The sequence below is a fragment of the Cherax quadricarinatus genome, chromosome 6 (genome assembly GCF_038502225.1).
Source record: "Cherax quadricarinatus isolate ZL_2023a chromosome 6, ASM3850222v1, whole genome shotgun sequence".
Lineage (NCBI taxonomy): Eukaryota > Metazoa > Arthropoda > Malacostraca > Decapoda > Parastacidae > Cherax > Cherax quadricarinatus.
The window spans coordinates 15,094,454-15,110,731 of record NC_091297.1 but is presented as its reverse complement, the minus strand read 5'-3'; the positions used below and the strand labels follow the sequence as shown (position 1 = coordinate 15,110,731).

At 43.4% G+C, this 16,278-nt stretch overlaps 1 protein-coding gene across 1 annotated transcript in view; it reads left to right on the top strand.

Annotated features, from left to right (window-relative positions):
- Positions 1-288: 288 nt before the first annotated feature.
- The window catches only part of eas (ethanolamine kinase 1), a 36,611-nt gene continuing 20,621 nt past the window's right edge, over positions 289-16,278 (top strand). Inside the window, exons 1-2 of the mRNA XM_070105287.1 lie at positions 289-408; positions 678-812. Of these exons, the coding sequence (XP_069961388.1) occupies positions 289-408; positions 678-812 (255 nt within the window). The remainder of the gene's footprint in view (positions 409-677; positions 813-16,278) is intronic.

Below are 16,278 nucleotides of genomic sequence, written 5' to 3'. Positions count from 1 at the left end.
TGTGTATACCTGAATAAACATACTTACTAACTCTTTTGGGACATAGTTCCTAGGTCTTTTGTGCAGCGATATACTCTTGCGCTACCCTCCATGGTGTGTACAATAAACTAGCCGCTACGGCAGCAGAATGAAAAAGGTGGTAGTGACTCTGGCAGTGACCTTGACAGTGACTAATGACAACTTCTTTTGCAGATGGTAGTGACCCTGGCAGTCACACTGGCAGTGACTAATAATAACTTGTTGAAGGTGGTAGTGACACTGACAGTTACGAATAATAACTTGTTGCAGATGGTAGTGACCCTGGCAGTGACCGTGGACGGTGCCACGGAGGAAGGTCTACAAGCAGGTGCCAGGCAAGTCTTGCAACATGTTCGCCCACACTGGCAACACCACGACCTGCACTTCAAGGTAGGCTGCCAGTATTTCAAAGCGATGTAGATGGTTACGAAAGATGTGTATTGAAATATGACTGGTGTCTTCTTTTTGGTCATACGATCGAGACCTTTCGCTGGCTTATAGCAGAAAACAACATACAGGATATATACACACCGAGAGGCATATTTCACCTTATATATGCTGAGAGTAGAGCTTAAGGCCACAATGAGCTTAGTCATTGGGCTGTACATGCAGTTAGGAAAACAACCCAGTGTAACACGACCTGTTGTTTCCTTGGTCAGAGGTACACCAGCGGGGTGACGAACACCCTGGTGGGTGTGTGGTGTGAGAGTGAGAATCAACAGGTGCTCGTCAGAGTCTATGGTAACAACACTCATCTCTTCATCGACAGACAACAAGAGATCTACACCATGAAGGTGAGGACTGACCTACACCCGGGTGTGAGTACACACGGACATAAACACGCACAAGTACATAAATTTAGGAAACCCATACAGAGACAGACATACAATATATATATATATATATATATATATATATATATATATATATATATATATATATATATATATATATATATATATATATATATATATATATATATATATATATATATATATATGCAGAACAACCACTGCGAAGAAATAGTGAAATTCCCAGCGCTTTCGTGACGTCTCACAATATCAAGGAACTATAAAAATAAAGCAACAGGAAGGCATATAAGGGCAAGACTACACCTCACAGTTGCATCACAACACCCGACTATGTGAAATACAACTGATACTCTACCCAAGCATTAAGAATTTTTTATTTGTCTAATGTAGCATTAAATTCTTTCCAAATTTTATTAATTATAAAAGATTCCAATTTATATATACCAAAAGAAATATTCATATTATTTTCAAAACTGCTTTTTATGAAACATGATTGCTGGAAAAAATAACTTCAATATTAAAAACAACATAGATTTAGTTGATAAATTAAGCTCCTTGACTGACTTAAATGATTTTAACATGGTTAGTTTTGATGTTACTTCCTTGTTTACGAAAGTTCCTGTTGATGATTTATTAAGTTTCTTATCTGAAGAATTTGTTAATTACAATTTACCATTGCCAGTTCCTACTATCATTAAACTTATTAAACTTTGCATTGTTGATGCAAAATTTGTATTTAATGAAAAGTTTTATGCTCAGAAGTTTGGTATGGTAATGGGAAATCCTCTGTCACCTGTTCTTAGTAATTTATACATGGAATTTTTTTAAACAAGATTGCTTAACACAATCCTTGCTAATAGAGCTAAGTGGTATAGATATGTTGATAATATTTTGTCTTATGCCTAAAAATATAGATATAAATAATTTCCTCGTTAAATTAAATAGTTTAGCTCATTCTATAAATTTTACTGTTGAGTTCGAAGAAAATAACTCATTGCCTTTCCTAGATGTTTTAATTATTAAGGATAACTAGCAATGATTTTAAATTTAAGATTTACAGAAAACCTACAAATAACTGTTCCTGTGTACACTGTTATTCTTCACATCAAGATAGAGTTAAATTGTCGGTTTTCTCATCAATGTTTTTGAGAACTTTTCGTATTTGTAATACAGAGTTCATAGAAATATCCTAAATTTACGAAATAGCTAATGATCTGAAAAACCAAAGAAACGTAATTGATAAATCCTTTAAAACTGCCAGAAATACGTTTTGCAATCCAAAAAGGGACAACCAGCCTTATTCAACTAAAGATATGTTGGTTCTCCCTTACCATAAAAACTTGGTTGATATGCCTTCTCTTCTTAAGACTTTTAATATCAAAGTTGTATTTAAAAATCTTGATACAGTAAAAAAAAAAACTTTTGATAAAGAATTTTCCCCAAAATGCTGACGGATGTGCCTATAAGATTCCTTGTAAAATTTGCGATAAAGTTTATTACGGTCAAACTGGTAAAAGTCTTGAACTAAGATTAAAACAACATAAATATAGCATTAAAAGTGGACAAGATTCTAACTCTCTATTTATTCACGTGAGAGATTTTAACCATCCAATTGATTTTCAAAAACTTGAGAAAGTTGCATCATGAATATTTTCACGTACACAGTCGCCAGAACTCTCCCACGCAGGTCTGCTAGTCTACCTGACTTATATTTTTTTTGTCTTTGCAAACAGTACATTGAGAGTTTGTATTTACAATAGTGGGTTGTAATACAAAGAGAACCTCTATTGCGCCTAGGCATTATGGGCCAACTTAACATTATTGACTTACAGTCTACTTAATACTAAGGATTATATCATAGTTGTACAGTAGGATAGTAATTATTTCTTAGTTGTGCAGTAGATTATTAATTATAAGTGAATCAAAATTTGTATAATACAAAGATATTTATATTCTAAAATGCTTTTGTGAAAACGATGATTCAATTATATTCGTGTCAACAATGGATAAAACGTTCAAAGTGATTGTTGGAGTTATGATGTGGGAGTACATAAGTGAGTAAATGTGTACTGAGTATTTAGCATTTAGTCTAGGGTGATTAAGTGGCTTTTGAGAAGAGTCTTAAATTGATTTTCACACCGGGTTACTTTAATATCTTCTGGTAATGAATTCCATATTTTGGGGCCTTTATGTGCATAGAGTTTTTACACAGTGTGATATGGACACGAGGTATATCAAAAAGAGATCTGTGTCTTGTGTTGTGGTCATGTGTCCTGTTTAGGTTGGTGAGGAGAAGTTTGAGTGGAGGGTTTATATTTGTGTGTATTGTTCTGTGTATATAGTAGGCACATGAATAAGTATGGATGTTCTTAATGGTGAGCAGATTCAGACTTTCGAAAATTGGTGGAGTATGATGGCGGGAGTGGGAATTTGTTATCATTCTTACTGGATTCGGGCGGATTCAAATGGTTTCATTGGAAATAAAACGAAAACAGGCCTGGATTGCTTGCAATCTCTGTGGTCAATGGTCCCATGGTATATGCAGGGATTTTAAACCAGTGACCACGCTTGACATAAACTCAGAGAGATGTTTTTGGGTCTGCCTAAACGAGATACACCTGTTTGAGGAAATGACATCTATATTAAAAGACAAGAACACCAATAAAACATCCTTCTTGAAAGACATGTCAGCATGGTATGACAGCTGGGAAAAAAAGATGGGTGGTAGGGACGGGGCTGTCTTGGACAGTGCTCCTGAGGGTGCTAGTGCTGTCCTGGAGGACAGTGCTGAGGGTGCTAGTGTTGTCCTGGAGGAAAGTGCTCCAGAGGGTCCTAGTGATGTCTTAGAAGACAGTGCTCGTGAGGGTACTAGTGTTGTCCTGGAGGACACTGAAGACAACGTTATTCAGTCCACAGAGGTTCAAAATAGAGATACTGCTGGAGATGGATCAAAATGGGATGATGCCTCAGGGAACAGTGTCGACACACTACCAACAAAACCTGGTGGAAGCACTGATGTCCATACAGGGGTGAAAGATATTGAGGAAACAGGAAAAATAAATGCACCAGCAGTGAATGCAGCTACAATAAATCCTAGCAAACAGAATTACAATCTATGTAAATACTATGCCTTGGGTATCTGCAGGCACGGTATATCTGGTAAAACAGGTGGGACATGCACATTTGACCATCCCAAAAATGCCGCATCCACATGACAACAGGAGAGTGCAACTTCCCTTCTTGTAACTTATTTCACCCAGAAATGTGTCACTCGTCATTCCATGAAAGAAAATACTACAATGCATACTGCCAGGCACATCATCTAAAGGGGACAGACCAGCCAGACTTTGGGAAACAAAAGAGAGGAGCCACAACCTCTCCAGGGACAGAGGTTTTTTAGAGCCAGAAGGGTAAAAAGACTGGCAAGAAATGACAATAATCCTACACCTGAAAACGCTTCTGGAGCAGAGGCACGGACATTGGCCTCTACTCCAGAACAGCAGATATTAGAGCCAGCAAATAAAACCCCCTAAATTCCACCAATACGACATTCGTCTTTGCAAACATACAGGGTCTAAAGCCGTCAAAAAACAAGAAAATTCCTTACATCAAGGGACTGCTCACGGAGTCAAATGCAATGTTTGCAGCATTCACAGAGACCCACATAAAGGATCATTATGACAACGAAATATGGATCCCAGGTTATAACCTATTCCGATGCGGTAGACTAAACAGGCAACAAGGGGGGGGAGGGTTGGCCTGTATGTCACAGAGTGGCAGATTTGCACAGAACTACTAAACACCTCAAGTGATGTAGTTGAAGTTTTGGCGGTAAAGATCGAAAACCAAAACCTTGTCATTATGGTAGTATACAAGCCTCCAGATGCAACTTCCCAGCAATTCCAGGAGCAGCTTGAGAAAATTGACCACTGTCTGGAAAATCTCCCAACTCCTGCCCCAAACATCTTACTACTAGGAGATTTCAACCTGAGACACCTAAAATGGAGGAGTATAGCAAACAATGTTTTAGCAGAGATCACCCCGGGAGGCAGCTCAGATGAAAATTCACACACACACGAACTATTAAATCTCTGCAACAAATTCACCTTAAACCAGCAAATAGTAGAGCCTACAAGACTAGAAAATACGCTGGACCTCATCTTCACTAACAATGATGATCTGATACGTAATATAACTGTATCAAAGACAATACACTCAGATCACAACATAATAGAGGTACAGACATGTATGCACAGGGCTCCTGACCAGCAAAATGTGAGCAGTCATGAAGGTCTCTTCACGAAATTCAATTTCAATAACAAAAACATACAATGGGATCAAGTAAACCATGTCCTAAATGAAACAAGCTGGGAAGATATCCTAAACAACACGGATCCGAACATTTGCCTTGAAAAAATGAATTCTGTGGTTCTTGAGATCTGCTCAAGACACATTCCATTAAGAAAAAGAAAGAGAAGATGTAAACTAGAAAGAGAGAGACGTTCCCTATACAGACGAAGGCGAAGAGTCACAGAGCTGCTGAGTGGGGTCAATATATCTGAAATACGAAGGGAGGCACTAGTCAATGAAATTGCAAATATCGAACTTAAGCTGAAGGAATCTTACAGGAGACAAGAATCACAGGAAGAACTAAAAGCCATAAAGGAAATTGAAAAAAAAAAAAATACTTCTTCTCTTATGCCAAATCTAAGGGAAAAACAACATCCAGTATTGGGCCCCTGCTTAGGCGGGATGGGACATACACAGATGATAGCCAAGAAATGAGTGAGATACTAAAGTCCCAATATGACTCAGTGTTCAGCGAGCCACTGCCCAGACTAAGGGTCGACAATCCAAATGAATTCTTTATGAACGAAACCCAAAATTTGGTCATCCCAAAAATCTCGGATATTATTCTAACTCCACAAGACTTTGAAGAGGCAATTAATGACATGCCCATGCACTCTGCCCCAGGCCCAGACTCATGGAACTCCGTGTTCATCAAGAATTGCAAGAAGCCCCTATCGCGTGCCTTCAGCATTTTATGGAGAGGGAGCATGGACACAGGGGTCATCCCACACACACTAAAAACAACAGACATAGCCCCACTCCACAAAGGTGGCAGTAAAGCAATTGCAAAGAACTACAGACCGATAGCACTAACATCCCATATCATAAAAATCTTTGAGAGGGTTCTAAGAAGCAAGATCGCCAACCACCTAGATACCCATCAATTACACAACCCAGGGCAACACGGGTTTAGAGCAGGTCGCTCCTGCCTGTCCCAGCTACTGGACCACTATGACAAGGTCCTGGATGCTGTAGAGGATAAACAAAATACAGATGTAGTATACACAGACTTTGCAAAAGCTTTCGACAAGTGTGACCATGGTGTAATAGCACACAAAATGCGTGATAAAGGAATAACAGGAAAAGTTGGTAGATGGATCTACAACTTCCTGACAAATAGAACACAAAGAGTAATAGTAAACAGAGTAAAGTCCCAGGCAGCCACGGTAAAAAGCTCTGTTCCACAAGGCACAGTACTCGCTCCCATTCTATTCCTCATCCTCATTTCTGACATAGACAGAGATGTAAGCCATAGCTCCGTGTCTTCCTTTGCGGATGACACCCGGATTACCATGGCAGTGACCTCCATCGAAGACACTGCGAGACTCCAAGCGGACATCAACCAAATCTTCGAATGGGCCACTCAAAACAATATGAAGTTCAACGAGGAGAAATTTCAACTACTCAGATATGGAAAACTTGAGGAAATTAAAAATGTATCAGGGTATACAACAAATTCTAATCATACAATAGAGCGGAAAAGTAATGTGAAGGACCTGGGAGTGATAATGTCAGAGGATCTCGCCTTCAAAGACCACAACAATGTATCTACCTCATCTGCTAGGAAAATGATAGGATGGATAATGAGAACCTTCAAAACTAGGGACGTCAAGCCCATGATGATTCTCTTCAAATCTCTTCTGCCCTCTAGGCTGGAATACTACTGTACAATAACGGCCCCCTTCAAGGCTGGCGACATTGCAGACCTGGAGAGTGAATAAAGAACTTTCACGGCACAGGTAAGTACGATAAGGCACCTAAACTACTGGGAACGGTTGAAGGTCCTTGGTCTGTATTCCCTTACATGATAATATACACATCGGCCGGTCTCAGACGGAGCCACTCCCCACCAAGGCAGGATGGCCCGAAAAACTAAAACTTTCATCATCATTCAGTCCATCACTGTCTTGCCAGAGGCATGCTTACACTACAGTTATAAAACTGCCACATAAACACCTTTCCTTCAGAGTGCCGGCAATGTACTTCCCATCTCCAGGACTCAAGTCCAGCCTGCCGGTTTCCCTGAATCCCTTTATAAATGTTACCTTGCTTACACTCCAACAGCACGTCAAGTCCTAAAAACCATTTGTCTCCATTCGCTCCTAACATACTCACGCACACTTGCTGGATGTCCAAGCCCCCTCGCACACAAAACCTCCTTCAACCCCTCTCTCCAACCATTCCAAGTCCTACCCCTACCCCACCTTCCCTCCACTACAGATTTATACACTCTCGAAGTCATTCTATTTTATTCCAACCTCTCTACACGTCCAAACCACCACAACAACCACTCTTCAGCTCTCTGGATAATAGTTTTGGTAATCCCACACCTCCTCCTAATTTCCAAACTACGGCTTCTCTGCATTATATTCACACCACGCATTGCCCTCACATATGACATCTCCACTGTCTCCAACCTTCTCTTTGTTGCAAAATTCACCACCCATGTTTCACACCCATAAGAGCATTGGTATAACTATACTCTCATATCTTCCTCTCCTTGCTTCCATGGATAAAGTTCTTTATCTTCACAGACTCCTCAGTGCACCACTTGCCTTTTTTCCCTCATAAATTCTGCGAGTCATCTCATCTCTCATAGACCCATCCGCTGACACGTCCACTCCCACATATCTGAATACATTCACTTCCTCCATATTCCCTTCCTACAATCTGATATCCAATCTTTCATTACCTAATTTTTTTGTTATCCTCATCACCTTGCTCTTTCCTATGTTCACTTTTAATTTATTTCTTTTACATACCCTTCCAAACTCGTCCACCAACCTTTGCAACTTCTCTTCAGAATCTCCCAAAAGCACAGTGTCATCAGCAAAAAGCAACTGTGACAACTCCCACTTTCTGTTAGATTCTTTGTCTTTTAACCCCACACCTCTTGCCAACACCTGAGCATTCACTTCTCTTACAACCCCGTCTATAAATATAGTGAACAACCATGGTGACATCACACATCCTTGTCTAAGGCCTACTTTTACTGGGAAATAATCTCCCTCTCTCCTACATACTCTAACCTGAGCCTCACTATCTTCAAAAACTTTTCACTGCTTTCAATAACCTACCTCCTATTCCATACATTTGCAACATCTGCCATTGTCCCCCTATCCACCCTGTCATGTGCCTTTTCCAAATCCATAAATGCCACAAAAACCTCTTTACCCTTATCTAAATACTGTTCACCTGTATGTTTCACTGTAAACACTTGGTCAACACATCTACCATTCCTGAAGCCTCCTTGTTCATCTGCTATCCTGCTCTCCGTTTTACTCTTAATTCTTTCAGTAATTACTCTAACATTTACTTTACCAGGTATACTCAACAGGCTTATTCCCCTATAATTTTTACACCCTTTTGTCCCCTTTGCCTGCATATAATGGAACTATGCATGCTCTCTGTCAATCCCTAGGTACTTTACCCTCTTCCATACATTTATTAAATAAAAGCACCAACCACTCCAAAACTACATCCCCACCTGCTTTTAACATTTCTATCTTTATCCCATCACTCCCAGCTGCTTTACCTCCTTTCATTCTATCCACTGCCTCACTAACTTTTCCCCACACTCACAAGTAGCTCTTCCTTACTCCTACAGGATGTTATTCCTCCTTGCCCTATACTCGAAATCACAGCTTCCCTATCTACATCAACATTTAACAGTTCCTCAAAATATTCCTTCAAACTTCCCGATACCTCCAACTCCCCATCTAATAACTCTCCTCTCCTATTTTTAACTGTTAATTCCATTTGTTCCCCAGGTTTTCTCAACAATTATTAATATCACTCCAAAGCTTTTTCTTATTCTCAGCAAAACAGAGGAGACTGTAGCAAATGAAAGAGCTAAGCTTTATGTGGAGGCCCTAACAGACAACAACAGAGCCCAAGGAAAGCCGAGAAGGGAAAATGACAGGCCACTGAGCCCAAGTACATTAGCCAGTGAAACTGATGAAAGGAAAGCTGCAGTGGAGGAAACCAAATTAAATGAGGGGATACACAGGGATATGCAGTGGGAGAATGAAAGGGTGAGGTCAGTCTTTGTGTATGGGCTCCAGGAAGTTGAAGGGGAAACATATGAAGCAAGAAAACAAGGGGAAAAAAAGCAATTGAAAGCATCATGAAAGCAATAGGAGAAGACGACATGACCCAGCTGGAAAATTTTCGGAGAATAGGGGGGTTTGTAAAAAAAAGAACCCGGCCAGTGAAAGTGACCTTCAAGGCAGAAGCGACTCGGACCAGGATCCTGCAGGAGAAAGCACGATTAAGGGACATGCCGGCATACAGGAAGGTGTATCTCGACCGCGACAGAACACAAGAAGAAAGGCAGAAACTGAGAGAGATGGTACAAAGGCGAAAGGAGGAAAGAGAGGGGATGGAGAAGACAGACAGGAGATCCCAGACCCAGGAAGAAGATCAAATACAGCCTCCCTCACAACTTCCTATAGAAGCCTCCCAACCAGGTCAACCCCAGTGCAACCAAACACTCTAAATCAAAACACCCATGCCACATCCAATGCCCCCACCCACTACATTACAAACTCCACCCCCACAGCAACAACCCATAGTTCCTTACCAGGTCTCCCACTTCCCCAACCCCAATATACCTCCCAGACCACAGTCTTAGAAAAGAAGTTGAAGGTGTGGTATACAAATGCAGATGGAATAACAAACAAGTATGAGGAGTGGCACGAAAGAATCAAAGAGACATCCCCAGACATAATAGCACTCACAGAAACAAAACTCACCAGAATAATAACAGATTCAATCTTTCCATCCGGATATCAAATCCTCAGGAAAGACAGAGGGAGGAGAGGGGGAGGAGGAGTTGCACTGCTCATTAAAAACCAGTGGGGTTTTGAGAAAATGGAAGGAATGGATGGCACGGGCGAAAGGGACTACTTAGTAGGAACAATCCAGTCTGAGGGACATAAGGTGATAATTGCAGTAATGTACAACCCACCACAGAACTGCAGGAGGCCAAGAGAAGAATACGATGAGAGCAACAGAGCAATGATCGACACACTAGCCGAGGTGGCCAGGAGAGCACACATGGGGGGAGCAAAGTTACTAGTTATGGGTGATTTCAATCACAAGGAGATTGACTGGGAAAACCTGGAGCCCCATGGGGGTCCCGAAACATGGAGAGCCAAGATGATGGATGTGGTACTGGAAAACCTCATGCATCAACATGTTAGAGACACTACCAGAGAGAGAGGAGAGGATGAACCAGCAAGGTTGGACCTTGTATTCACCATGAGTAGTTCGGACATCGAGGGTATCATGTATGAAAGGCCCCTGGGAGCTAGTGATCATGTGGTTCTGTGCTTCGACTACATAGTTGAGCTCCAAGTGGAGAGAGTAGCAGGAATAGGCTGGGAAAAACCAAACTACAAAAGGGGGAACTACTCAGGCATGAGGAACTTCCTTCAAGACATTCAGTGGGAGAGGGAACTGACAGGAAAACCAGTACAAGAAATGATGGACTATGTAGCAACAAAATGCAAGGAGGCAGAGGAGAGGTTTGTTCCCAAGGGAAACAGAAATAATGGGAAGAACAGAACGAGTCCTTGGTTCACCCAAAGGTGTAGGGAGGCAAAAACTAGGTGTACTAGAGAATGGAAAAGGTACAGAAGACAGAGAACTCAGGAAAATAAAGAAATCAGCCGAAGAGCCAGAAACGAATATGCACAGATAAGAAGGGAGGCTCAGAGACAATATGAAAATGACATAGCATCAAAAGTAAAGACTGACCCGAAGCTGTTGTACAGCCACATCAGGAGGAAAACAACAGTCAAGGACCAGGTAATCAGACTGAGGAAGGGTGATGGGGAATTCACAAGAAACGACCGAGAGGTATGTCAGGAGCTCAACACAAGATTTAAAGAGGTATTTACAGTGGAAACCAGTAGGACTCCAGGAAATCAGAACAGGGGGGCACACCAGCAAGTGCTGGATGAGGTACATATAACCAAGGAGGAGGTGAAGAAGCTGCTATGCGAACTTGACACCTCAAAGGCGGTGGGACCAGACAACATCTCTCCATGGGTCCTTAAAGAGGGAGCAGAGATATTGTGTGAGCCATTAACAAAGATCTTCAACACATCATTTGAAACTGGGCAACTCCCTGAGGTATGGAAAATGGCAAATGTAGTCCCAATTTTTAAAAAGGGAGACAGACATGAGGCACTAAACTACAGACCTGTATCACTAACGTGTATAGTATGCAAGGTCATGGAGAAGATCATCAGGAGGAGAGTGGTGGGGCACCTGGAAAGAAACAAGTGTATAATTGACAACCAGCACGGTTTCAGGGAAGGAAAATCCTGTGTCACAAACCTACTAGAGTTTTATGACAAGGTGACAGAAGTAAGACAAGAGAGAGAGGGGTGGATCGACTGCATATTTTTGGACTGCAAGAAGGCCTTCGACACAGTTCCTCACAAGAGGTTACTGCAAAAGCTAGAGGATCAGGCACACATAACAGGAAAGGCACTGCAATGGATCAGAGAATACCTGACAGGGAGGCAACAACGAGTCATGGTACGCGACGAGGTGTCAGAGTGGGCGCCTGTGACAAGCGGGGTTCCACAGGGGTCAGTCCTAGGACCTGTGCTGTTCTTGGTATATGTGAACGACATAACGGAAGGGATAGACTCAGAAGTGTCCTTGTTTGCAGATGATGTGAAGTTAATGAGAAGAATCAAATCGGATGAGGATCAGGCAGGACTACAAAGAGACCTGGACAGGCTACAAGCCTGGTCCAGCAACTGGCTCCTTGAATTTAACCCTGCCAAATGCAAAGTCATGAAGATTGGGGAAGGGCAAAGAAGACCGCAGACACAATATAGTTTAGATGGCCAAAGACTGCAAACCTCACTCAAGGAAAAAGATCTGGGGGTGAGTATAACACCGAGCATATCTCCTGAGGCGCACATCAATCAGATAACTGCTGCAGCATACGGGCGCCTGGCAAACCTACGGATAGCGTTCCGATACCTCAGTAAGGATTCGTTTAAGACTCTGTATACCATTTACGTCAGGCCCATACTGGAGTATGCAGCACCAGTTTGGAATCCACACCTAGTCAAGCACGTCAAGAAATTAGAGAAAGTGCAAAGGTTTGCAACAAGACTAGTCCCAGAGCTACGGGGATTGTCCTACGAAGAAAGGTTGAGGGAAATCGGCCTGACGACACTGGAGGACAGGAGGGTCAGGGGAGACATGATAACGACATATAAAATACTGCGCGGAATAGACAAGGTGGACAAAGACGGGATGTTCCAGAGATGGGACACAGACACAAGAGGTCACAATTGGAAGTTGAAGACTCAGATGAATCAAAGGGATGTTAGGAAGTATTTCTTCAGTCATAGAGTAGTCAGGCCGTGGAATAGCCTAGAAAGTGATGTAGTGGAGGCAGGAACCATACATAGTTTTAAGGCGAGGTATGATAGAGCTCATGGGGCAGGGAGAGAGAGGACCTAGTAGCAATCAGCGAAGAGGCGGGGCCAGGAGCTGTGACTCGACCCCTGCAACCACAAATAGGTGAGTACAAATAGGTGAGTACACACACACACACACACACACACACACACACACACACACACACACACACACACACACACACACACACACACACACACACACACACACACACACACACACACACACACACAGACACACACACACACACACACACACACACACACACACACACACACACACACACACACACACACACACACACACACACACACACACACACACACACACACACACACACACACACACACACACACCACAGAACTGCAGGAGGCCAAGAGAGGAGTACGAAGAAAACAACAGGGTGATGGTGGACACACTGGCTGAGGTGGCAAGAAGAGCTCACTCGAGCAGAGCAAAGTTACTGGTAATGGGCGATTTCAACCACAGGGAGATCGACTGGGAAAACCTGGAGCCACATGGGGGTCCCGAAACATGGAGAGCCAAGATGATGGATGTGGTACTTGAAAACCTCATGCATCAACATGTCAGGGACACAACCAGAGAGAGAGGGGAGGATGAGCCAGCAAGACTGGATCTTGTGTTCACCCTGAGCAGTTCAGACATTGAGGACATCACTTACGAGAGGCCCCTTGGAGCTAGCGATCATGTGGTTCTGAGTTTTGACTATATAGTAGAGTTACAAGTGGAGAAGGTAACAGGAACTGAAGGGGACAGGCCAAACTATAAAAGGGGGGACTACACAGGTATGAGAAACTTCCTGCAGGAGGTTCAGTGGGACAGAGAAATGGTAGGAAAATCAGTAAACGAGATGATGGAATATGTGGCAACAAAGTGCAAGGAGGCAGAGGAAAGTTTTGTTCCCAAGGGAAACAGAAATAATAGGAAGACCAAAACGAGTCCTTGGTTTACCCGAAGGTGTAGGGAGGCAAAAACTAAGTGCAACAGAGAATGGAAAAGGTACAGGAGGCATAGGACCCAGGAAAACAAGGAGATTAGTAGAAGAGCCAGAAACGAGTATGCACAGATAAGGAGGGAGGCCCAGCGACAGTATGAAAACGACATAGCATCGAAAGTCAAATCTGACCCGAAACTGCTGTATAGCCACATTAGGAGGAAGACAACAGTCAAGGACCAGGTGATAAGGCTGAGGAAAGAAGGTGGAGAACTCACAAGAAACGATCAAGAGGTATGTGAGGAGCTCAACACGAGATTTAAGGAAGTATTTACAGTAGAGACAGGAAGGACTCTGGGGGGACAGACCAGATGGGGACACCAGCAAGGAATACACCAACAAGTGTTGGACGACATACATACAGATGAGGAGGAGGTGAAGAAACTGCTAAGGGACATCGATACCTCAAAGGCAATGGGACCGGACAACATCTCCCCGTGGGTCCTTAGAGAGGGAGCAGATATGTTGTGCGTGCCACTTACCACAATCTTCAACACATCCCTGGAAACTGGGCAACTACCTGAGGTATGGAAGACGGCAAATGTAGTTCCCATTTTTAAAAAAGGAGACAGAAAAGAGGCACTAAACTATAGACCTGTGTCATTGACGTGTATAGTATGCAAAATTATGGAGAAGATTATCAGGAGGAGAGTGGTGGAGCACCTGGAACGGAACAGGAGTATAAATGCCAACCAGCACGGATTCACGGAAGGCAAATCCTGTGTCACAAACCTTCTGGAGTTTTATGATAAAATAACAGAAGTAAGACAAGAGAGAGAGGGGTGGGTTGATTGCATCTTCTTGGACTGCAAGAAGGCCTTTGACACAGTTCCTCACAAGAGATTAGTGCAGAAGCTAGAGCATCAGGCGCATATAACAGGAAGGGCACTGCAATGGATCAGAGAATACCTGACAGGGAGGCAACAACGAGTCATGGTACGTAATGATGTATCACAGTGGGCACCTGTGACGAGCGGGGTCCCACAGGGGTCGGTCCTAGGACCAGTGCTATTTTTGGTATATGTGAACGACATGACGGAAGGGTTAGACTCAGAAGTGTCCCTGTTTGCAGATGATGTGAAGTTAATGAGGAGAATTAAATCTGATGAGGACCAGGCAGGACTTCAAAGAGACCTGGACAGACTGGACACCTGGTCCAGCAAATGGCTTCTCGAATTTAATCCTGCCAAATGCAAAGTCATGAAGATAGGGGAAGGGCACAGAAGACCACAGACAGAGTATAGGCTAGGTGGCCAAAGACTGCAAACCTCACTCAAGGAGAAAGATCTTGGGGTGAGTATAACACCGAGCATGTCTCCGGAAGCACACATCAATCAGATAACTGCTGCAGCATATGGGCGCCTGGCAAACCTGAGAACAGCATTCCGATACCTTAGTAAGGAATCATTCAAGACACTGTACACCGTGTATGTCAGGCCCATACTGGAGTATGCAGCACCTGTTTGGAACCCGCACTTGATAAAGCACGTCAAGAAACTAGAGAAAGTACAAAGGTTTGCGACAAGGTTAGTTCCAGAGCTAAGGGGAATGTCCTATGAAGAAAGATTAAGGGAAATCGGCCTGACGACACTGGAGGACAGGAGGGTCAGGGGAGACATGATAACGACATATAAAATACTGCGTGGAATAGACAAGGTGGACAAAGACAGGATGTTCCAGGGAGGGGACACAGAAACAAGAGGCCACAATTGGAAGTTGAAGACACAAATGAGTCAGAGAGATAGTAGGAAGTATTTCTTCAGTCATAGAGTTGTAAGGCAGTGGAATAGCCTAGAAAATGACGTAGTGGAGGCAGGAACCATACACAGTTTTAAGACGAGGTTTGATAAAGCTCATGGAGCGGGGAGAGAGAGGGCCTAGTAGCAACCGGTGAAGAGGCGGGGCCAGGAGCTAGGACTCGACCCCTGCAACCACAAATAGGTGAGTACAAACCACCCTCTACCACCATCACTACCACCCTCTACCACCACCACCATCACTACCACCCTCTACCACCATCACTACCACCACCACCATACCACCATCTACCACCATCTACACCATCACTACCACCCTCTACCACCATCACTACCACCCTCTACCACCATCACTACCACCCTCTACCACCATCACTACCACCCTCTACCACCATCACTACCACCCTCTACCACCATCACTACCACCCTCTACCACCATCACTACCACCCTCTACCACCATCACTACCACCCTCTACCACCATCACTACCACCCTCTACCACCATCACTACCACCCTCTACCACCATCACTACCACCCTCTACCACCATCACTACCACCCTCTACCACCATCACTACCACCCTCTACCACCATCACTACCACCCTCTACCACCATCACTACCACCCTCTACCACCATCACTACCACCCTCTACCACCATCACTACCACCCTCTCACACCACCATCACTACCACCCTCTACCACCATCACTACCACCCTCTACCACCATCACTACCACCCTCTACCACCATCACTACCACCCTCTACCACCATCACTACCACCCTCTACCACCATCACTACCACCATCACTACCACCCTCTACCACCATCACTACCACCCTCTACCACCATCACTACCACCCTCTACCACCATCA